General features: G+C 47.7%; 1 protein-coding gene across 6 annotated transcripts in view; it reads right to left on the reverse strand.

Moving 5' to 3' along the window:
• Positions 1 to 25,461, reverse strand: part of DAAM2 (dishevelled associated activator of morphogenesis 2) — a 118,432-nt gene that overhangs the window by 49,364 nt on the left and 43,607 nt on the right. For 5 of the 6 annotated variants that reach the window (XM_053222849.1, XM_027057818.2, XM_027057816.2 and 2 more), the window contains one exon: positions 4,157 to 4,382. In XM_053222849.1, the coding sequence (XP_053078824.1) occupies positions 4,157 to 4,324 (168 nt within the window). In that variant the 5' untranslated portion in view covers positions 4,325 to 4,382. Of the gene's footprint in view, positions 1 to 4,156; positions 4,383 to 20,412; positions 20,813 to 25,461 lie in introns of those variants that run through there. The other variant, XM_027057820.2, reaches the window with a different exon arrangement.

A 25,461-nucleotide genomic window follows, 5' to 3' on the forward strand; every position in this document is an offset into this window, starting at 1 on the left:
GAGTTTGAAAAAAAAAAAGAACATAAAGTATCTAAGTTATCAAAATCTGGTGTGTATTTCATTATTCTAGATCCTCTCAGTTCAGACCAGCCACATCTCAAGTACGTAGCAGCCCCAAGTGACCAGTGGCTGCCATCTTGGGCAGCACATGCAAAGATAATTTGAGACAATGTCCATCAGTTCACCTGCCTTTGGAACTAAAGACTCTGGCAGATCTAATGCTAAACAAAGGTTCTTCCCTAGAATTATTCTCGACATATCCCAGTAACATCCGTCAAGATTCCCAGAGTCCTGCTTAAAGTTTCCGGTGAATTTCCTTTCGATGGTCAGAATCAGAAATCAAAGAAAAAGTAAAGATATGTGCACCTTACACGTCCCAGTGTAAACTGCATTTCTTCTTTTGCTTACACAGTGACCACCCACCCCATGGACCTGGTCTAATCTACCCAGGCTCATGGTCAGCCTCTTCCAGCGATCCTTTCATGGCCATTCCCAGGTAAGACCACCTCTCCCTTCCTGAACTTCAGAACAGTTACATTCAGCCTTGGATTCTAGTTATTTATACACCTGTCTTCTTTCGCCAGTGGTCTCTGTAATTAAATCAATGGATATTTCTTGGCGATCTGGCTCAGCCCAGATAGCCTATGACTGACTACAGACCATTCATTCCTTATTGAATCTCCCCTGGTTTCTGCAATGACAGCCACACTCTTTGGCAATCCCTCCTGCTTTGCTCTATGTTCGTCTTGGGCTCCCTTGACGACTTGTCTTCTCTCCTGCCATCAAACGTTGAATTCCCTCAGGGTACCATCCTGGATCCTGGGGTCTCCTTCCTATATGCTTCCCCAGGTGATGACTTCTCAGTCATTCCCAAGGACTGTTACTACCCTAAACTCTCTTAAACAGTCCACTAGTCTCCTGAGCTCCAGCCCCTGGGACCCAACTGCCTCCTGTGCCTATTTTGATGTCCCTCAAGCACCTCATGCATTTATGTAGTGTCACTACATGTCACGCACTGTTCTAAGTGCTTAATGTTTACTCATTAACTTACACCAACCCATTTTACAGATGTGGAAAATTGATGCACAGAGTTCATCATCTCAGTCCCCTAAACTTGAGTTTCCTCTGGCATCTCCTGTCCTTTACAGGGCCCCAACATCCACCCAGTTCCTCATGTCAGAAACTTGGGTGTTCCCTGATTCCTACTCACTCCCCAAGCCCAACAAGTGCTATTATATTTCCTCCGAAATAGCTCTTTATCCTCACTGATGACACTTTAGTCTAAACCACCATTCTCCCTAGCTTGAGTTGCATCAATGCCCTCCTAATGGTCTGCCCATATAACCTTTCCTCAACAGAGTACTCTGGTCTTTTAGAAGGCCATCTTGCCTCAGTGGCTTTCTAACACCTTTAGGATTGAATCTGAAATCCTGTTATTCAGAATCCTGTTATAAGGACCAAGCTCCTTTCTGACTGGAGATTCTCACATATGCTGCTTCTTCTGTTGGGGATGACCCTCTGTCATTGCTCTGCAACCCCCATTCACTTCTCTAGCCATCACTCTGCTTTCAGATCTCAGTGTAACTGTCATTGCTTCAGGGGACCATCGTGACCCCCTGTTGAGAATTAAACTCCCTACTAGACATTGCCGTGGGCCCATGAACATTCCCCTTCTAAACACTCACCACACTTGCCATTACTATTCAAGATCAGTCTTCCCCATTTTTTTTGGAGGCAGGGACTGTACCTGCTGGTTCATCACTAAATCCTTGGGGCCTTCATAGGGCCCAGCACACAGCAGGCTCTCAAGGAACATTTTTCATTTGTTTGCTCAATGCTAGTCTCAATGCTAGCTCAGCACTCAAAACTGGTTCAACGCTAGTTTGCTCAGTTTGTTGCTGATGCTAGCCTCCTTGCAGACAAGACTTGGATGACTCATCTTTGCTTTTGTCAAAGTACTTTGTAAGGAGTCCTGCCCGCTGAAGATGCTCAATAAATACTTGCTGAATAAAAGGGCCAAAGAAATGAACATCTCTCATCCCATCCTTCTTTCAAAATTCATGTGCTCTGTTCAGGAAAATGCCCCTGCTGTGATAATGTAAGAAATATATTTATCTTTGTTCCAGTTCATAGCATAAAGTTCCCAAATCCCCTTGGAATTTTATGAGTGATACAACTGATATGAGCATCTTTTGTTCCTAACACAGAACTCCTAAATCCCTTGGAATTTCCTGGGTGGCAGGGACCTCTGTTTTTCTAGTGGAGCAACTCTTGATGGGACCCTAAAGACCTTCAAGGGGATGGTCACCAGAAAGATCAAGCCTTGATTAGAAACCTATAATTTTCGGCCCCACTTCTCAAACTCTGGAGAGAGAAGGGAGACTGAAGGCAAAGTTAGAAACCTATCAGACCTACATGACGAAACCACCATTAAAGCTTCTAAATGATGAGGCTCAGAGGGCCTCTGGGCTGGTGACCACATTCGCATGCTGGAGGGATAGTGCACTCAAACTCTACAAAGACAGATGCACCTGTGCTCCAGACAGGAGCCTTACCCTCCTTACCCTTCTGGGCCTTACCTGATATACCCCCTCCATCTGGCTATTCATCTGTATTCTTCATAATATCCTTTATAATCAACTGGTAGTAGTAAGTGAAGTGTTTCCCTGCATTTTGTGAGCCCTTCTAGCAAATTATAGAACCTGAGGAGAGCATCATGGGAACTTCCAACTTATAGCCAAGTCCCTCAGAAGTGTGGGTAACACGGGGATCTATTAATTGTAACTGGTGTCTGGGTGGGGGGCTGTCTGGTGGATCTGAGCCCTTCATCTGTGAGGTCTGTGTTAACTCTGGGTAGTTAGCGTCAGCATGGAGTTAAGTTGTAGACACCAGTTGGTGTCCACAATGAGTTAGGGAATTGCCTGGTGTGGAAAACCCACACATTTGGTGTCAGCAGTATTCTGAGTTAAAAAAATAAAAACAAAAGCAAAAACAGATCTTAGTAGTACTAACACTGATCAGATTCCAAATGTCATTCTATTCTAGTAAATGCTTTGTTCTTTCCCATCTATGCTCCATCCTGAGGAAAGCCATACATGAGGACAACAATGAGTTTCCTTGACTCTGATCTGATGAGGAGGGTGGATAACTTTTTCGTGTAACCTGCATATTCTTATCTTATAGTGGTACAGTTATTTGAAGACCTAGATTGCCTTAATCAGATACACCTATTATCAAATCCAATTATGAAATCCCACTTCAAATAACATAGCATTGTTTCTCTACTGGCTTGACTACTGGCCAACCACAAGAATGAATGACCAAGAGCTAATGGTAGATGAGCATGTGTTTATTGCTCTCTGACAGGGTTCAGGCCTGAGTCTTGGACATGGCTCCTGCATCCCTGATCTTGGCATCTCCTTGGCTTTATCTCACCACTGGACCTCCAAGAAGAGGAATCATGCTTCTTTTCCTGTTCTGTCTCTTTGAGGTCAGAATATAAATTTTCGCAAACCCACTTTGTGAGTGGTTCACCCAAAGGTGTACTGCGGCTCTAGTCTGAACGGGTACCACAGAGTCAGAAAGAGCTACCACTAGTGTGAAAGACAGAGCCTCCACCTGCCATAGGCCAGACATGGGTTAGAATCACCTAGCCCTGAACCAGGTCTGAACCGGGTGCAAGATAGGCATCACTAACTTCATATTTCTAGTCAACCATCCCCTGCTTTGAGGGGGATCCCCTGCTTTATCCCACTCTGTCCCTTGTTCCTGTATCTGAGTTGAAAGGATCTCAGGGAAGTTTCAGAGACCAAGAGAGAGAAAGGTGTCAAGTGTTCTGGTATTCTTTGAAGCTCCTCACTGCCTTATTTCACAAAACCCTGGACCTGCTCCTTTCATGGTAGCCTAACTGCTGTACCATGAGGTCTAGAATCCCTTGGAGATACGAGGTGGGTCCATTCTTCCAGGGACATAGTTCACGGTATCCACACTAGGCAGTGACTCGTTTCTCCCTAGCTGAGGTGTCCTAGGGGGCCCACCCCAACCCCAAGCAGAGTTTCATAGTTAGAGATCCCAGCACATGGGCCCCCACCCTCTGTCCGCTCCAGAGTGCCCCTCTCCATTGTAAACACCCTCCCTTCCCTGTCCCCTCACTGACCACCAGCTCTGCAAAGCGGACGTTAAGCTCCTCTGGGTTCGGGATAGGACTTGAGAACTCCATGTACTGCAGAGGGTGGTTGTCCCGGAGGTTGATCTCAGGGAGGCCGCTGCCCCCAAAGCAGCACAAGAAGCCCAGGCCATGGCGACTCCTCTTGCGGGGGGCCATTGTCACTACAGGCCAGGGGTATAGTCAGCAGGCAGATGCCCTAGGTCCTCATCGTGATCTGGGTAGGAGAACAGACACCACAAAGTGGTCAGGTAACAGCAGCCAGGTAGGCAGGGACAGTGATCGCTGTGCCACCACAACTTCTTTGCCCAACTGTTAGAAGCCCTCAACCCAATAACCAAGCCTTCCTCCCTTCTCTCAGAGCTTCTTTCTGTTCCCTCCAGCTCCTTCCACCTGGAGGCATTTCCTCCCCATCATGGTCTCCAGTGTTTTCTGCCACAAACACTTTCAGATTCTCCTTCCGTGCCCCCAGAGAACAGAGGAGGGCTGTAATCACAGAACACGAATTCTGCCCTCTATGTGATTGTGCAGATGGGTATCCTATTCCCTGTCCTTTGGCAGAGCCATTTTTAGCAGAGCTCATTCACTCACTAGATTCATTTTAAGGTGTTCAGATTCCTGGTTTAAAGGTTTCATCCAGTGGGGAGGGAAAGGTTCAAGAAGGCTGGCAAGGGAGAAAGAAAGCTAATTATATGGCATGGCTCCTGGGGAGTAGGGGATAGAAGGCTTAAGAGACTTGTGGGGTTTTCTGCCCAGTCTGTTGTACCCAGTCATGTTTTAATAAATGTGAAATATCAACAGGGCATGGGTTCATCCATCTATCCAGAAGGAGAGGTAACCTGGAGGACTCAGGGAGTAAGGAAACAGGGCTGATCATCAGAATGGTGTTCAGCCGATACTGAAGGAAATCTGGCCAGATCTGTTTTCCATACCAACCAAGAATAGAAGACACCACTTTGGCCAGAAACCCAAACTTATAAACAACCAACAGTGGAGCGGTGTTTGTAACAGAAAGGGTTAAGTCTTTACCCTGCCACTGGGAAAGCCTAGTTCATAGGCGCCCCAGCTTGAGGAGAAACACTGGCCCTAGTCATTGATGCCATATAGCTTCCAGATAGATTAAGCCCAACTAGCTGCACGTAGGGTTCCCAAAAGGGTTAAAACCACCCTTGACCACTACTGGTTCCTCAACACGCTTTCAGATAACGTGGATGGGTTCAGGAGAGCTTACCCACCACACTGCTGTCCAGCCATGTTCTCATCCAGTATTTGTATATCTTTTTTTTTTTAATATAAAAAGGAGTCTGCCTTTTTTCCTATTGTTATTACAGGTCTGGGGGCAGGATTTGTTTACAAAATATACATAACACAAAGTTTATCATTTTAACCATTTTTATGTGTACAATTCAGTGGTATTAAATGCATTCATTCACATTGTTGTGCAACCATCTCCACCATCCATCTCCATGCATTTTTCATCTTGCAAAACAGAAAGTTTGTACCCCATGAACTTCTCATTTCCCTCTCCCCCAAGACCCTTGCGACCACCACTTTACTTTCTGTCTCTATGAATGTGACTACTCTAAGTAGCAGTATAAGTAGAACCATAGTAGTAGAATCATGCAGAATTTGTCCTTTTGTGACTGGCTTATTTCACTTAGAATAATGGCTTCAAGGTACATACATGCTATAGCATGTGTCAGAATGTGCTTTCTTTTTAAGGCTGAATATCATTCCTCTGTATGTATAGACCACATTTGATTTATTTACCTGTCAATGGACATGTGGGTTGCTTACCCCTCTGGGTTATTATGAACAATGCCACCGTGAACATGAGTGTACAAATATCTGTTTATGTCCCTGCTTTCAGTGCTTTGGAGTACATACCTACAAGAGGTCAAGATAGTTTTGGGTCTTGACATTAAGCTGTTTCTCCTCAATTTGGTCATCAACAGAATGATCAGAATATCCTCATGGTCTTTACCCATACCACTACTAAAAATGTTGATCACAACAAATATGTAGACAGACCTACCTCAGCTGGGAATGCCAAAGAACTAGTCATCAACACTCTTAGAGGACAGTCCTTCAACCAGCTCGGAATCCATGAACCCATATCTTATCTAGCCCTCTTTTCTATAAAGATACCATACGAGATTTTTCCTAAGGTCTTGTGGAACTCAAGATATGCCAAATCTAAGGCATTCCTTAGAATGAAGTTCTAGAACCTTATCAGAAAAAAGATAAATGTGTCATAACTTGTTTGTAGTGAACCCAAGGTAAATTCTGGAGAACATTGCTTTATTTTCTAAACCCTAACAATCCAGCTAGTAACAGCCTAATCTGATCAAGCCTCGCCTGTAAATCATGATGTATTTTAATTGTCATTCTAGAACTTTTTACCAGCTGTTTTATCTTTCTTTGTAAACTTTGTGACAGGCTTTTCAACAGACCCAGGAGAGCCTCAAATAACACACTGAGGTTACCTTGTATTACTGGTTATCTTTTCTGTGTTTACATACTGGCTCTCCACAGTTATAGTGAAGACTCCTTAAGGGCAGGGGACACGCTTCCTGCCTTTTGATAACCCCATTTCTATAGCTAATAAAATGCCTTGCACTCGGTGGTGCTCAATAAATATTTCTTGGTCAGTTGGGAAATGGCCTATCCTCATAGAAAAGACAGGACCTCATCAATAGCCAAGAACTATAAATTGAAATCTCTGACTCCTAGCAGTTGATAAGCAATCAGGAACCCTTATAGGGAATAAGGGGACAGTCCTGAGGCTAGGGATAGGGGAATAAGCCAGTGGGATAACTCAGCAATAATAGTACGTGATGGCAAAGACCCAAAATCAGCTGGCATCTGAGAAAAACAGAAGAGGAAAGGAGGCTTTGGGGTTTTCCATGGGACTTGGCAGACAGTACTCAAGACTGGATAAGACCAAGTCCTGATCTCTGACTGTCAGGCTTAGTAAAGCACCAATTCTGCAGGCAGATTGGGGTCAACCACCCGGGGGATCACCTGACCACTGTCAAGCTTGATATAATGCTGCAGAATACAGACCAGGTCCCCTTTGTTTCATCAGCCTCCAATATGCAGCTGCAGGTGGTGGAAAAGCTGTTCTTTCAGGGCACAAAGCATGAGAAGGACATTCCCAGAGGCCACAGTGAGGCTGAGGGGATGGCATGATGGGGTTTGAGGGAGGGATAGGCTGATGTTTAGGAAACCTGTGAACTCGCTTCCTGACTTCACCTCCTCAACTGTTTGCTCCTGAGTCTCCCTCTTTATCTATCTTTGCTCTTCAGCTCCTGAGCCAGACTTTCACAGAAACAATCAGGAGTAGGGGCAGGATTGGCATACAGTTGGCACACCCTTTATAGTCTCACACCAGCTATCTACAGCCATGACTGCTCTGATTGGTCAGTGTCATGCCATACTTGTCATTATACATATTTTAACAGTTTCCCTGAGTATGGAGAGTGAGGTAGCATGGCCTCAGGAGGAAGATGGGAGATGGAGACAATGACCTTCCAAACAGGAAGTACTGTCCCCACAGAGAAGGGGGTGAGCACCGGGAAGTCCTACATATTTGCCCTTTTAAGGGGCAGCCTGTTTGATACTATGCTGATACTCCTGAGGATGCTGATACTATGCTGATACTCCTGAGGATGCCCTCCTCCCAATGACCCCCCCTTAGGTCTGTCAGGTCCCCACTTGAACATCCAAGACTAAAACCAGAGGCTCTCAGCTGAAATGCATGAAGCTTTCCAGTACAGATCAGAAAACTGAGGTCAAAAAAGTAAATGTCTTAGGTTGCCTGGGTGGCTCAGTTGGTTAAGCATCTGGCTTTGGCTCAGGTCACAATCTCATGATTCATGAGTCTGAGCCCCACATCGGGCTCTGTGCTGACAGCTCAGAGCCTGGAGCCTGCTTTGGATTCTGTGTCTCCCTCTCTCTGCCCCTCCCCTGTTCACACTCTGTCTCTCTTTCTCTCTCTCAAAAGTAAATAAACATTAATTTTAAAAAAGAAAAAAAAAGAGGAAATGTCTTATCTGAGGTCACACAGCTAGAGACAGAACTCGGATTGAAACCCAAGATACCAGCGGTCAACCTGCGGTCTACAGAGCTCATCTTCCCACATCAGCGGCCCCTTTCCCCATCTTGCCCCAGCTCCCAGATAACTTCTCTCCACCAGAGAAGACCAATGTCTGCAGCTGCATTTAGAAGTAGCTCCAGTCCCGAAGATGTCTTTGCCAAAAGAGGGTTACGGAAGTCCTGAGGCTTCCATCTGATCCCCCACCTCCCACTGCCCCCATCTCGCCCCCCTCCCCCACTCTAAGGTTTCCTTCACTCCAGCAATCTTCCAAGTGACATGACTGGGATTTGACTCTTGGCTTTGCCTTCCCAGCTGGATGATCCTAAGCATGTTTCATAAGATCTTACTCTCTCAGAGCTCAGGTTCTGTAACACCAAGATAATCACAGCACCTTCCTCAATGGGTTTTGGTGAAGAGACAATGCAGTGATGTAGATACAATGCCTGGACCACACTGGGCACTCTCTAAGAAGGCCAGCACTGCTGCTGTGGCTTCATTATCATTGTTGCCAGCAAGGCAACACTTGCCCTGCCCAGAGCCTGCAACCACAAGCCCTATTCAGCCACAGCCAGGACCACCAACGCCTGGCATTGTAGGAATCTGCCCAGCGTGATTTAAGAACCCACCCAGCACTGCCTTTGGCCACTAGGCAGTCTGGACCAGAGGAGCTGGGCTTTTCCATACTCTAAAATAGCTCTAGTTGGACAGGAAAACTCTCATCCCTGAGCCTGGGCAGGGAATGGAAAGGTGAAGGGGGCCAGAGTGTTCTTTTCTGCAAGATCACTTCACAAAGAGCAACGGAGGTACCCATCTCAGAGGACAATTGAAGAATATGGAAAAAGGAGAAACGAGAACAGAACAGAACCCAATGGACTTGAACTCTGGCAGAGGGATTTAACCTGCCCTACCACTACCCACCTTTCTCTCCATGGAAATTCGTCCAACACCAACACCTCCACACCCTCCACATCCTGTCTCCTTGCCCCCTCCTCTACTCCCTGTGGAATCAAGGTCTTCCCATGCCTCTGGGTCCCTAAACACAGACCGACTGGCCTAAAAGAGCAAACCATCAGAGCATGATGAACTAGCCCTCCTGTAAGGCACCCCTCATGGGTCTCTTAACAGCCCTCTGGCTCCTAGTTCCCATTCTCTGCCTCCTCCTTATTGTCCTATCCTTCCACATAGTGGAGAAAACATAACTAACTCAGGAGACTAATCACACCTCTGCAGGTATGGGTCAAAAGGCCATGGTATTAGCATCTCTGAGACTTGATTTCCTCTCTGTGCAATGGCAGGATCTGACTGAAAATCCAAGGGCCTGGTCAGCCATACTATTTAGCTCCATTCTGTTCCCAAAGATTTCCCAAGGACTCTCCTCATCTGTGCTCAGTTTTCCTCCCACATTTCACCCCAAGCCAAGAAGTACTTCCTATCACTTGAGTGCAGCACTCCCCTTTGGTTTGCAAAGATGGAAACCCTAGTCCTTAGCCCCAAACCATGGCCCTCTATATACACCAGTTTTTATACTAACTAGGACTTCAAAAGCCCTACATCAAACAGTGCTTGTTCCTAAGTCATAAGTAAAGGCAGAATAATATTAATACTTGAGAGACCAGGCTCTAGCCACATTTCATCCCCATAACAACTCTCTGAGATAGGCGGCATCATTTTAAATTTTTTTTTAATGTTTATTTATTTTTGAGACAGAGGGAGACAGAGCATGAACGGGGGAGGGTCAGAGAAAGAGGGAGACACAGAATCTGAAGCAGGCTCCAGGCTCTGAGCTGTCAGCACAGAGCCCGACGCGGGGCTCGAACTCACGGACCATGAGATCATGACCTGAGCCGAAGTCGGACGCTTAACCGACTGAGCCACCCAGGCGCCCCAGAGGCGGCATCATTTTAACGAAGTTACTAAAAAAAAACAAACTGTGGTTCAGAAAGGTTAAGTAACTTGCCTATGGACACACAGCTGGTTGGTAGCATAGCTAGGATTCAAACCCATGACTGCGTGACTCAAAAGCTGTAAACCACTGAGCCATACACTGTATGCCCAAGGAACACCCTAAGTTGAGCCCTGCTCAGAGCTTTCTCAAGCGTTCTATAGATTCAGACTCCATAATTCATGATCAAGCATTCCCTGGGAGCTGAGCCAAGTGTTTTCATAGCTCTGCAATCTCATGTCAGCCTCACAAGGACTTTGTGAGGTCATTATTATTATCCCCTTTACAGATAATAACACTGAGGTTTATAACAATCTTAACAGCTGTTACATGGTTTGTCAATGATGCCCCTTGCTGCTAAGAGGCAGAGCTGGAACTCACAACTAAATACGGACCCCAAGCTCAGTTCTCTTGTTGCAGAAGCAAAGCTGAGTCATAAACCCCACCTTTAGCCCTTGGGGCCAATGCTGTGGCTTTGGAATGTTCAAACTGCCTTCTCCTATCCCTTTCCCTTCCCTCTCCGCATGGGGGGCACAGGGCAAGGATATGGTATGGCCACTTCCAAAATGCTTCCTAAGAGCCAGTCACTCTGCTGGCAACTTTCTGCTTTAACTCATTTATTTGCCCTACCCCTCCAATCACATCACTGTCCCTTCTTACTGATGATCACATTAAGACTCCCAAAATACAGGCAACTTGCCCAAGGGTCACGTCTTGTAGAGGAAGAGGCATGCCTTTGAGGACAGCAATGTCACAGTCAAACAACATGCTTTTAACTACTTTCTAGCCCCTGGAAGCCATGCTGGACACTGGGGGTCACCTTGGTGGTGAGGACACAAGAGCAAATAAGGCATGGTCCCTTCCCTTGAGGAGGTGCCCTTTTGGTGGGGAAGCCAGAAGGGTTAGGGAGACAGGTACTTTGGCAGCTCTAGGAAGGGGGACCTAGCATAGCCTGAGGTGTGAAATGAAAGTCAGAAAAGGCTTCCAGGAGGTGACACTGAGCCAGTATTGAAGGAGGTGAGAGAAGTAAGGAAAGGTACAAGAGGTCAGGAAAGGCTATCCAGGCAAGGGGATCAGCATAAGGAGAAAACCTGGTGTGCATGAGGCCAGAGTCCTGACCAGTGGTATATTAATTAGTGGCTAAATTAACAGGCAAAGGGAATCAACAAGGTATACAACGCCTTGGTCTGATGGCAGAGCTCAGGCATCCTGGGGAGCCGGCCCCTTTGCCCTCCTTTCTCTACCAAGTCCCCTGGGGCCCAGGTCTGGGAATGGGGCCCAGAACTCCCCAGAGATGCTGCATGGAACATAAGGAATGTAAACAATTTCCTGCTCCACGGCCAGAGATTCCTCCCTATACACTGACCCTTCACGTGTCACTAGGGGTCACCTAGGAAACGGCCCCAGACACAGGGCCATGACCCAGGGCCTCGCTCCCCAAAGAAGAGTCTGTGCTTTTCCATCTCAGGCCCTCTGCCCACCCATCTCCTCAATGCCCACCTCTAGCATGCCTGCTGCCACTTTAAGGCTCTGAAGACCATCCCCTCATACTCTGTGGGCAGCAAACAGGCTTGGAGTCCCTGATAACCCTATCTACACCCGCTTCCAACCTGAAGCCGCCTGAACTACTGACACCGGACTTGACCCTACACACTCAGTTGGGTTTGTTCCGTTACTATCTACTCTAATTCTGGGACTTCACACAAGTTACTTACCCTCTCTGAGCCTCAGTCTCCTCATCCATAAAATGAGGCAACAATAACAGCAGAGGGCTGTCACAAGGATTAAATTAGTAAAATCTGTAAAATTTTAGAACAGGGTCTAGTAGGGGTGCCTGGGTGGCTCAGTCCATTAAGTGTCTGACTCTTGATTTTGGCTCAGGTCATGATCTCACAATAGTGAGATCAAGCCCCACATCGGGCCCAGCGTGGAGCGTGGAACCTGCTTAGGATTCTTCTCTCTCCCTCTCTCTCTGCCCCTTGCCTCTCTTTCTCCCTAAACAAACAAACAAACAAACTTTAAAAAAAAAGAACAGGGTCTAGTAATAATAACCACCATCAATAACTCTACAGAGAAGTTGCTGCTATAATTAGGAAGATGGCTGAATACTGATTGCATGAATCAAAAAAGTTTACTCTGTGTAAGAATGAGTCTGACACATTATTACAGGAGTTGGCAAATATTACAGGGGCCAAATTCAGCCCATTTTTTGTAAATAATGGTTTTACTGGAACACAGCTACACCCATTCATTTAAATGTTGTGTACGAAACTGAGACCCTGTGACCCACAAAGCCAAAAATATTTACCACCTGGTCCTTGACAGAAAATTTGATTTCTGTGTTACCAGGCTGAATCGTGTACAAGTGACAGCATTCAATTATGTCATCTACAAAATCATCAATTTCACACGGTTCAAGTTAGTGGATGGTACAGGCTTATCACATGTCCCGCTGCCTTGCCCATTAACACAGAGGGCTGCGTTCTAAATCCAGTGATTCTAATCATGACAAAGTTAGAGTCATCATCTATTGAGGACCTACCATGTTCAAGGTTTACCTCGGATTTTCACCACACCCCTGCAAGGTAAATATCACCACCACCACCACCACCTCCCATATAGATGAGGAAATCTGAGGCTTGGAAAGATGAAAAGCACCAAGCCTAGGACTTAACCCAGGTCTCCAGACCCCGCTTCTGGTACAATGTCCCCGCGCGGTGCTCCCTGAGAGGCTGCTGGGAGTGAGACCCATCTGATTAGGACAGAAAATGGAGACCATGAAGACCCCTCATCTCCCCACTCCTCTGCTGGTCCATCTCTCAGACAGTGCTCGGGGCTATAGGACTGAAGGGGCCCCAGTCCTGCGACTTTCCTGCCAGCCTCAGGACAGCTCACAGAACAGTCTGACTTATAGTGTGAGCCTCAGGCAAGGCTGGGGAGGGGGCGGGGAGCACTTTCAAAAATAAGCAAGCTCTCTTTCCAGGACTGGGGGAGCTATTTTTAGCAGCCTCCTAAATTACCGTTTCCCCCTCTGCTCTGGGAAAGGCAAAGAAAGCAAAAGTAAATTGTCTTAGCCCCAGGCTGAGGGGTGGCAGATACAGACACAGGGGAAAAGGGGAAGGGGAAGGGGGAAAGAGGGGTCTTTCTGGGAAAGTGAAACTGAAAATTCCCCAAAGGGACATTTCTCTGACTTGGGGGTGTTGTGGGGCAGTTGCGGAATTTCCAATCAGCTTTTTCTCATTTTGAGAAATGATAAAGAGAACATAGGTTTCTTTGTGTCCCTGGGGGTAGAAGCCAAGGAGATAATAGCTCTCCTAACGTCACAGTCAAGCATGCATTCATTTATTCGTCCATCTATGCCCTGAGCAACTGTCACGGATAAAGCAATTTTCTGGGTGTTTTAGATGAACCAAGCATCAAATCCTAGCCTCACAGCACTTACAGTCTTGCTGGGAAGGTACAGGCATAAACAGGCTCGTGCTTAAGCACCCAGGATACACGGGAGGGGAGAAGGTGCCGGCCCTGGGACAGGAGGGAGGGAAAAGTGACTTGCAGCTGGGGTAATCTGCAATATTCACCACAGGAAGTAGCACTGAAGCTGAGTGTTGGAGGGAGGAAAGATGTTGCTTGGCACATGTCACGGGCGTCCAAGAAATCCTTCACAACGAAAGGTGTACCAGAGTGAGGACCTGGTGTCCAGAAATACCCCAAGGTGAGCAAGAGGCGAAGAGAAGTACCTTTGAGAAGCAGACATTTGAACAACACAGGTGTTAGGGACATAGACCACCCCCCCGCCAGTAGAAAATCCACGTAGAACTTTTGGCTCCCCAGAACCTAATCACTAATAGTGAGAACCACAAGATCACTTTTTCCTGCTGTTCACAATTTACTGAAGAGGCAAACTGTTCACGCGGAGATGATTAGTGTCACAGGGCGTTCGAAGCGGATACAACACTGGACCTCACCCCAACAGCAACAAGAGATGGCTCGGAAACGATCACAGCAGCACAACACATGCTACAGTGAATGTGAGGCACTTGTGATTTAATATGGCATCTTTATGTTTGTTTACTTCTCTCTCAATTGCGAATGGCACAATGTATGGTCTGTGCTGGTGCAAGCTTTGAGAAATTTTAACTTTTTATGATACATTTGCTACATTTCATGGTAGCATATGATAAAATAGACTAGCGTCTACAAAACTTTTGTGCCTTTGTGACATACCTTTTTAATTTTTTCAATACTTCCATACGTGAACTATGTAGTTCATGTGCGTTTATTTTCAAATTGCTGCAAATCTCCAAAACATTTCCATGTATACACACATACATATATAAATGTATATATACATATGTACATGTACATATATATGTATATATACATACGTACATACTTATATATGTATATATACATATATACACACACATACATAAATGTACATACATACATATATATGTGTATACACATATACATACGTATATGTACATATATATATGTTATTTATTTTTGAGACAGAGTGACAGAGTGTGAGCGGGCGGAGGGGCAGAGAGCGAGGGCGACACAGAATCTGAAGCAGCCTCCAGGCCCTGAGCTGTCAGCACAGAGCCCGATGCAGGGCTCGAACTCACTAACTGCGAGATCATGACCTGAGCGGAAGTCCCTCACTTCACCGACTGAGCCACCCAGGTGCCCCTCCAACATATTTATTGAAAAACATCCACCTATAAACAGACCTGCACAGTTCTGACGCATGTTGTTTCAAGGTTAACTATAATTACCAGGCCGAAATATAGGACTTAAAGAGGTGCAGTGGGAAACAAGATTGGGGCCAGATAAAGGAAGGTTTTGAATGCCAGGTTAAAGAAGAGGAATCCGCTGAAGGATAGGTGGCTGGCTTATAGTGAGGAGAGTCTGAGATGAGATTTGGATCGGAGCTGGGATTTAGACAGGCAATTCTGGTGGCCCTGATGGTGGAGGGAATGACAGGGGACAGGGAAAGAAGAGGTGAGATCTAGGCAGCAGCTCTCCGAGTAAGAGTTAATGAGGCCCTGAACTCCCAAGAATGGAGACGAGGGAGATGGATGCCAGAGATGTCACGGAGGGGTGTGCACGCCAGCACGTGTGTGAGCCGGCAAGGGGGCTTTGGCAACACATGTACTGGGCACAGAAAACAAGGGCTTGGGCAGAGATCGAGTGGGAGTGGCGGGGAGCTCTTTGGGCAACAGCTGTGAAGTAAAAGAGAAGAAGGAATTTCAACACCCAAGTCTCTGCTACCCATTAGAGCCAGAGGTCTGGGGCTCCGCGCCAAAGGGAAACCACCCTACACGTGACATGGGGCGCCTCACCCCCTCCCGCTTCCGGGAAGCCAAGCCCCTCCCCCAGGTCACACAGAACACAGATGACGCTGTCTTTACTGAAAGGGTGCCCGGCAAACGGCCTATGGCTTCTTCCCCTGCACTCCAGAGCAGCCCAACGTGCTAAGAGCACACACCCTTCTGGGCAGCCCAGGGCTGGGGGGAAGCGCCCTTGCTGACCACTCCTCCTGCTCCTCTTCTCCTGGGTCCCCAGGACAGAAGCATTCTGTCACTCATGAGGGCAGAATCCCAGGTGCCGTAGGGGCCACCAGCCCCGGAGCCCCAGCTGGGCTGGGCACACGGTCACACTCTGGACCCCGGGCAGAGCCTTCCTCAGACGTGGTGCCCTCCTTCCCATCCTGCTAGGCCCTCTCAGACTCCTGCATTCACACCAGGAAAGGCCCTGCCTGTGCCTCAGGGCTTCTTCGCTGGACATAAATCCTGGACCACAGGCACATTCCGTCTCTCCAGGGCAGGTGGCAGGGGGACACCGACTGGGGGAGGGGAGAAGGGGAACTGAGCAGACCCCTCGATGGCAAATGTGGTTGAAACGTAGGCCCAGGTGACCCCTCACCTGCCCCTCACTCTTGTTTATACCATTTTACCTGTTCCTTCATTCTAACAGATGCTTGTGGCGCACCTAAGTACCACACTAAGGGCTGGAAAAATACCATAGAAAACAAGAGCTCGGTTTGGTGGCGGAAGGGAAAGAATCAAGCCAATAAACATAATGAAGTGTGGACATGGTTAGGACGGAAGTACAAATGTTTGGGTGTGAGGAACGTTTGTGGAGCTCCATCCCAATGGGGGTCCTCTTCCACCCTGTTCATACACACGGTCTAGCGGGCACATCCTATATATTACAATAAGCACTGGGAATAATCAGCCATCCAAGATCCAGGACCAGACGTCAATCCCAGGGTTCACAATATCATAAAAGACCCAAAACACCCAAAATACTAAAATGTAAGGTATTGATTAAACATATATAAACACAAGAGCACGCACGCACGCGCACACATACACACACACACACACACACACACACACGGCAGGCTAAAGTAATTTTATTTGTGTTGGAGTTTGGGGTCATTTTTCTTACTTTTCTAGATTTTTCCAAATTTCCCATTACAAGCATTTATTATTTTCATCAGAAAAAAATAAGGGTGTTTTTAAAGTTTATTTATTTGGGGGGGGGGTGTGTGGAGAAAACACACGCAGGGGAGGGGCAGAGAGAGAGGGAGAGAAGAATCCCAAGCAGGTTTTCAGCTGTCAGTGCAGAGCCCGGGGCTCAAACCCACGAACTGTGAGAACATGACCTGAGCCAAAACCAAGAGTCAAACACTTAACCGACTGAGCTATGCAGGAGCCCCAATGTTATTTTTAAAAGAAGATGAACTTTAGGCTACAAATGAGGAGGCTTAGGATTGAATCCCATCTCTACCTTTGCAGGCTACCTGGGACAAGAGAGTATAATTTCTTTGAACCTTCTCGGTAAATGAGCAGGGCGAACCACAGGCTCTCCAGAGCTTCTCCCGCCCCTGACACTAGGCTCTGTGCCATAGACTACATGAAGTGCTAAATGATGCGGGTTGACTGGATCCTATCCCCTGGGCTCCCATTAGTTCATCATTCACTCATTTGCTCATTCATTCAACCACCACTGTTGTTAGCACTCCCTCTGTGCCTGGCACTGCTCTTGATGCTGGGGACATAGAGGCAACTAACTGAACAGGCGCAGCTCCTGCCCTCACACAGCTAGGTCCCCAAAGCTCAGGGTCTCTTTCCACTGCTCTTTTTTCTTCCATTCTGAATGCCCTATCCTGTTACCAATTCTTGCCACCACTTTTCCAAAATGCCTCGGGTGCGTGGGTTTCATTCCCAAACCCCATGCTCCAGACCTGGTCCAACCCCACACAGTCTCATGATGGGACCAGCGCTGACCCCTCATTTCTCCCCGTTCTCAGCATCCTGCAGTTTTTGACTCATTTCTCTAGGAGCACGTGATTCTGCATCCCTCAGTTCAGCATCCCTCAGAGTCCCCAGTCCCAGTGGAGAGCCACCTGCTTTAATTGTTTGGTTTGGCCATTTGGTGGGGCTCGCAAATTCCATACCGGCCAAGCCTTGAAATTAGATCTACATCCTACATGCCAGTGAGGACCTGGAAGAAATGGAACCTTCCCGCACTGCTCTGGGAACACAAAATGGCATCTCCAATATGGAAAACAGTTTGGCCATTGCTTAGAAAGTCAAACACACACCTCCGTATGATCTGGTTGTTCCAATCCTAGGTATTTATCCAAGAGAAATGCCAGCACATGCCCATACAGAGTCCTATTCCTGAATGTTCACAGAAGCTTGATCTGGAGTAGCTCCAAACTAGAGGCAACCCAAACGCCCATCAACAGGTGAATCAATAATCTAATTGTATAGTTATCCACAGAGTAGAATACTATTCAGCAATAAAAAGGAATGAACTATCAATACATGCTACATGTGGACAGAGCTCAAAATAATTATGCTAAAGAAAAAAAACTCCAGAGGCAAAAATGATTAGTATGGCACAATTCTGTTTATCTGAAGCTTGAGAAAATGAAACTAACCTATAGTGATTAAATCCAGGTGGGTGGTTGCCTGTGGAAGCAGGGGAGGGTAGGCAGGGAGGGGGTGGATTTTGAAAGGACATAAGGGAACTTTGGGGATAATGGACATGTTCACAATCTTGATTGGGGTAGGGATTCAGAGGTGTATACCTATGTTAAAATGTATCAAGCTAAGTACCTTAATTACATATGGTTTATTGCACATCAATTATACTTCGATAATGTAGCAAAAAAACAAAACAGGTCTATTTATAGCCTCACACTATCAAACCGTCAAGGCCATTAGAGAGTGGCCACTCTGGCCACTGCAGCTGGTTACTCTCTAGAAGGTTACCAATATTATAAATAATATTACCTACATTACATTATATTATAATACTATAGAGATTCCAGGAAAAACCTGAGAAGTAGGGAATGGGAATAAGGAATTACCCCTCCTACCTGGGCCCAGGGCCCAAACCTGGCAAGAATCAGCTGATCTGGCCTCATCTTCCAGGAGGCAGGTTCCTGGTACACTGAAAGAATACATGTTTTTATTAGCCTGTGGCTAGGTTATTTAGTATCTAAGAGCCTCATTTCCTTTGTGGGCACACAGATGACCAAGCCCACCTCCCAGGGCTACTGTGAGCACATTATCAGGTGGCCAGCACAGCACTGAGCACATCACAGGCCCTCAAACTCCATTCCCTCCTCCTCTCCAGGCTCCAGACTCCTCATAGTGGTGGCTAAGGTTCAGAGCTCAGCCCACGAAAGTGGGAGAAGCTAAGAGGCTGCCAGGAGCAGAGTAAGGAGGGGGTTGGAAGCCCAGTGAAACATAAACAGTCACAAACCTGGTTCCATCTGGAAGTCTCTGGGGGTAGGGCTGGGGTGACAGCAGCCCAGGGCTTCTGGGTAGATAAAAATAGGGCTCTCTAAGCCTGGGTTACAGTCCTGGAATTTGTCAGAGGCAGAAGAGATGGGGAGGGGGGCTGAGAACAGTGGCTATGACAAGGAGTTTTCAGGACAAGGCATAAGGAGGGATGTGAATTGGGCAGGATAGGAAGTTGGGGGGGGGGGGTACCTGACCTTGTACGCTACACAAACAGGTATAGGAAAGACTCAGAACTGACCGAAGAAGAAAGAGATGAAATGAATGCGTGAGAGGGTTTGACTCTGTGATGCAGAGGTAGATGTGTGGGATGGTTATGTGTGATATGTATAGTGTGTCTTTATCTGTGTATGTGTATTTCTGGTGTGTGTATATGTGTCGGCAAATACACAGGATTCTACTGACTTTCAAGTCTCAGCAGAGAGAAGACCCAGTTCGCCTCCCAAAGTACATAAGCAGAGGAAACAGGAATGTCACTGAAAATCAGCCCCCATAGTTTGTAAGGAGCTACCTGAGCTTAATAGTCAGGAAATGTTACTGTGGGGAATTCTGTGTCTTGTCTTCAGCACCACCTTATGGCCCAGCAGGAGAGACCCATTCAAAAGATGCTCGCACCTGCCATGGACCAGAGACGGGACATTCCCATTCATCATCTCATTTAATCTCAAGACAACTCAGTGAGATCACGATTTTTGACTGAGGAGGATGCCGAGGTTCAAAGCCAAGAGGGGAGGATACCCAAACGGGGGCTCTCTCCTATTATACAAACCACCTCATTCCAACCCAGTTTCAATTCAGCTCCAGATGTGTGTGTACACGTGTACGTGTGTGTGTGTTCCTCTGTGTATACATGCGTGCCCAGCAGATATAACTGGGTTTTCTCTGGGGATATATTATAATAGGGCATACACTCCCTCTCCCTCTGCTATCTGAAATGTGTCCCCAAACCACTGCGTGCTCCACACTTTTACAAGATAGATACTCGATACATTTCTAGAAAGGATACTAACGTTTACTATAAACTGGGCTGGGCTCAAACTTTAACATCCATTTGTGATTTTATGATCTGAATTTTTATATATAGGGAAGTTAAGGCTTAGAGAATGTAAGCAAGTTGCCCAAGTTAATACCGTGTTCATAAAACATGTGAGTCTCAGTTTGGTCAATTCTAAAGCTCAGACATAGCCTTCCCGCTGCATAGAGATGGCAGGGTGTCAATGGCAGCATCGTGTAAAATGGTCAGTGCCCCACAGCCATGGCAGCCTCCTGTGGTACCCCGTCCCTTCCCCCATCACCCATGCCACTCTTAGGGGAGAACCCAGCACTAGTACAGAGAAAGCTTGACCCCAGCCACAGACAGCAACCCAGCCCATCATCTTACCACACACACAGAGTCACAGAGAGGTCCGGGCTGTTCCCTCCTCTGGACCAGCCTCTTGGGCATGTGAGCTGGGCACTCTCAGCTCTGCTTGCCTTAAGGCTCTCCTGTCGTTGTCCTGAATCTTTCCTAATTTTTGAACAAGGAGCCTTGCTTTTCCATTTTGCACAGGGTCCCGCAAATCATGCAGCTGGTCCTGCCCGTCTTCTAGGGCAGCCAGCTCAGGGAGTCTTTCCCAGGAAGAGCAGCCCAGCCAGCCACTCCCTGCATGTTTCCAAAAATGTTACCCACAGTCCCTGAATGGTCAGGACGGAACAGAGACAAGTTACTTTAATCTGGGGTGGCTTCCTGCCCAAATGGCCTTGATGGGCAACTCAGTAACTGCTAGACTGCTTTCCGCCCCATCTCTCCTCTGTATCCCACCTCACCCCTCCACTCCACCACGTCCCCTGGTTTCCAACCTCATTGTCTTCCTCCTCCCTAAATGCACATTGCTCGTGGGATTGAAATTCCCAGAGGACACGGACATTTCCGCTTGTACCCCCAAGTCCCCTCATGGGGCTCCTTCAGCACGCACAGCAGGAACTTGATAAGAGCAGCAGAATTTAAATACATTGTAGTATTTCCTGAATTCTTGGCCCTATCATAAAACATATCAGTGTGCTATTACATTACACATACGCAAAGACGGTTGATCCTGCGACTGGATAAATACCAAACTCGAGACACTGTGTTATCTTTGAAATACAGTGAAGACCCACTCTGCTTGTTCCACCTTTGGGCTCACATTATTTCCCCCATGCCCACCTCTGCTTCCTCTCCCTCCCTCTACCCCTCTGCAGATCCTACCTTCCCCGGGCGGCCTTCCTGACCATCCCAACCCACCTGAATTCTCCAAAATACACTCTGAGCACTCTGTCCGCTCTGTCTACAGGACACTTCATCAGAGACCACTTTGTGGCACCCCATGCTATTTCATTTCTTGCATTAATTTATATTTTTCACACCAATGCACTTTTTTCTTTCTCTAGACTCTGACCCAGAGGAGTGGTTCATGGCACAGTGTCTCGCATACTGCAAGCTCACTTCCCGATCAAAAGACATCTGATGGCAGTGGGTGGAGGTGGGGTAGAAAAAAGAGGTGAAAGTTATTAATCGCCCAGAAGTAACTCTTTATGGCAAACCCAAAAAACGTAGGTACTTAGACCTTTTCTCTTCTGGAATCCACTGGAGGTCAAAGGCATCCAGACCTTGGCCAGACACCCTCAAGAGGTGTCTCAAGTGACATTCAGCGAGAGGCAAAGGCATGCTCCTTTATAAACCTGCACAGTTCAGTCAGATCCCGGCATTCCCAGACAAAACACAGGACATCTCCATCTCTGTTTGGGTCTATTTTCTCCCCTCTTTCCTGCAAGCGAAAGGCATCTCGCATAAACCGTGTAAGAGACAGCTTTCCTCTCTGCGCTTGGAGAAAGGGGATGTTTCCTCCAAGGGAGTCCAGGCCCTGGCTCCAGGACTTCAGGCTACAGAAGCCAGGCCGCGCTGCCACCAGCTACAAGCCCTGGGAGCAGTCTCTGTGTGGACTCTCCATTGCTAAACCACCTTTCTTTGACTCGGACATCCCTGCAAACTCTGCCCCAATTCTCTTCACCAAAGCGGCTTTACGGACCCAGCAGGGCACCTCGTCCGTCCCTCAGGGCCCAGTAATGGAGGCCCCTTATCCACCTCCCCCTGGAACTGCACTTTCTGGGTATCCCCTCCTTCCATCCTGTCCCCTCTGCCTTTAACCAGTGCTCCCTCATTTCACAGAACACTGTGAAATGCTTCTTCACAATTCACCCCGTCTTTCCCGATCAAGTCCTTCAGGATCTCACACCTCACCGCACAGCAGAAGTGCAGGGCACAGTGGAAAATGTCGATGCCTGAATCCCAGCGAGAACCAACGAAAACAGAATCACCGGGTGAGTGTGGGGGAGACAGCAGGGTGAGCTGCTCTTCTGGGTTTGCCCGAGATTGTCCTGTTTTAGTACTGAAAGTCCCACATCGCAGGGGACCTCTCCGTCCTGGGAAACCTGGGCCAGTATTGAGCCTATTGGGCTCTGGTAGTTGTTAAGTTTCAGCAGGTGATTCTTTTTTGTTTTTAGTTCAAGTTAGTTAACATACAGTTAATATACAGTTAACATAACATAACATAACATAACATAACATAACATAACATAACATAACATACAGTCTTGGCTTCAAGAGTAGAACCCAGTGATTCATCTCTTACATATAACACCCAGTGCTCATCCCTAAAAGTGCCCTCCTTACTGCCCATCACCTGTTTAACCCATCCCCCCACTTACCTCCCTCCAGCAACCCTCAATTTGTTCTCTGTATTTAAGAGTTTGCCTCTCTCTCTGTTTTGATATTATTTTTCTTCCCTGCCCCCATGTTCATCTGTTGAGTTTCTCAAATTCCACATGAGTAAAATCAGATGATCTCTTTCTCTGACTTATTTCGCTTAGCATAATACCCTCTAGTTCCATCCACGTTGTTGCAAATAGCAGGAGTTCATAGTCTCAGGTGATTCAAATTTGCAGCCAGACTTGCAAAGCACTGGACCACATCCAGGTCAAGTACTCTCTCTCCCCCCCTCAGCCAACTGCCCCGGGGCAATCCCTAAAGCCAGAGTTCACCTGCCTTTTGTTTTCATTTAAGTCAGGTGATCTCAGAAAGTGTCCCTAGCCCAGCACAATCAGCATTACCTGGGAGCTTGTTCATAAAAAGGCGGAGCCAATTCTAAATCATTTGCTCTTCTCTCAACTACAGCTAGATCCTTGGCAAACCCCTACTAAGAGCGAGTGGCACTGTTTCCAGTAAAGTAGGGTTTAAGGAGTTAACTGTCAGATACCAAGGGCTTGGTGGTGGAGGTGGTTTGAGGCTGGGGGGTCAGACCCCAGGGAGGTGTAGTGGTGATCAGAGGGGGCCTTGGCGTTCATGCAGATGCGACAAATGTTTACTGACCACTAACTAACCGGCTGGCTTGTTCATGCCAGCTCATTAAATTCAATACTAACTCTGTCAAGCACATGGTGTCGGGGAAAACCTGCCTCGACCTGCTCGAGCTCAGGACCATTTGAGGAACTGATGCATGAAGCTGACAGATGGAGGTCACAATATCAGCCCCGCTCTGATAAAGCTGTCCAAGTGCGTGGCTTTATGTCTCTGGCCAAACGGACTGCTTCATATTCCATTCAGTGAGGCCCGTCCACGTGTCTAATCACCAGCCTAGGAGGGTGACTGTGGACCTCCCACAGGAGTGGGCTCCTGACCTCATCTCCCAGAACTGGCCGGAAGCAGCCACCCTGCAGGCAACAGATCCCAGAAAGGGGAGGAAGTATTGGCAGGCCCAGCTCATTACTTCTCCTAGAATTACTGCTTAGAGATGCCTCGCCTCTTCCCTTGAGGAAGTGATGGAGAGGATGAGGCCTGAGAGTGAACAGCCTGGGCTGTCCCCCACCTTCTCCCCACGCATGTTAGAGCCACTCATGGCCTCGCCCCACCCCCAGCGACACTGGCCTGGTCTGGGGAGGGAGCCAGACACTGACTGATGTTTTGTCCAAGTTCCCCAAGTGATGCTAAGGTGCCATCAGTATCAAGTAACCACCCTTGGGAGATCCTCTCCTGAAAACGGGATGGCAGGGATGTCCTCCCTAAGGGTTGGAGTGTTCCTATCTCACAAGCAGGGAAACAAGCGCTCAGGAACACCTCGCCCCAGGGCCAGAGCCAGCAGACAGACTTGTAAGGATGAGGAATGGCCGCGAATGGACCAGCTCTCTCCAAATATTGGTGGACTTGTGGGTTGTCAGCCAGCTTGGAGCCAGATCGGCGAAAGCAGCAGTCCTAGAGTCTCCTGGGTGGGGGGCTTGTTGAAATGCGGCTCACTGAGCCCCACCCCCAGAGTTTCTGATTCAGAGGGAGGGCTGGGTAGCCGTGGGAAGAGAAGACAGGCCAATTTGGTTTCTAGCCACGGCTTTGCGACCTACTAGCAGGATAACCTTGCCTGGCTCACTCACCCTCTCTGAGGCTCAGCTTCTTTGTCAAATCCAGATCACAGGAGGAATGACTCATGTGTTTCGGATGACCTGGACGGGGACACACGAAGCTCCTAGTGCGGTGCGTGGCACACAAGAGGAATGGGGATAAACTATGTTAATTATCATTTGTAGATATTGCTAGCTAGGGATGGCTCCTTTGAAAAGACTGGGAAGAGGTTTTGGATTCAGGCAAGAATACCCAGAGGCAGAACACCAAGGAGAGAATGAGCCAAGCCTTAAAGGAGGCAGGGAGGGGAGCCAGAAACAGAGCATAAGCCAGTGCACACAAGTGGCAGAGGGTGGGGGTCTGTTGCAGATCTGGCTGAGAGAGGGGCTGGGATTCAAAGGCACCCAAAATAGAACTTCCTCCTCCCCAAGTTCACAACTCACTCTGCCCGCCCCCCTTCTCTCTGGGCCATATTCCACATGCCTCTGTCCGGGCTCATTTGTTAGAACTGCCCCCCCTCAAGGCACCCCCACCCCTGCCCTAGGGACTCAAGGAATCTGAGCAATGTGTCCAATTCTTGTGCTGGAAAAAAAGAAGCAAAATTAAAGGGGGAAAATGCTCTCTCTATGCCTGTGTCTTTGCATGACTTCCCACAGCCCCCCTGGTCCTCCTCTCTCCCACGAGATGGCCATTCCGAGTCAGCATCTGGTTAGAAGTATCCAAACCAACAGGGACACCAACGGCCCGCTTCCCCTCATCCAACGACAAAGCTGCTGTCTCTGCCAACCCAGGCCCCTTCCCTGTTTCCTAACTGGACTCAGTGCTCATCTCCCTGAACTGAACTTCCCTTGATTACAAGAGTTTCTCCCCCCATGTGCACACCCATCCATCCATCCCGCGAGCCTTCACCACATACCTACTCCGTGCCTAGGCACTGTGCCAGACAGCAGGGTTTGCAGCATGAAGAAGGCACAGCCCCTGACCCCCCCTGTGGGCTAAGGAAGAAGCAGAGGATCTGGAGCT

The sequence above is a fragment of the Acinonyx jubatus genome, chromosome B2, assembly GCF_027475565.1.
Source record: "Acinonyx jubatus isolate Ajub_Pintada_27869175 chromosome B2, VMU_Ajub_asm_v1.0, whole genome shotgun sequence".
Taxonomy (NCBI): Eukaryota; Metazoa; Chordata; class Mammalia; order Carnivora; family Felidae; genus Acinonyx; species Acinonyx jubatus.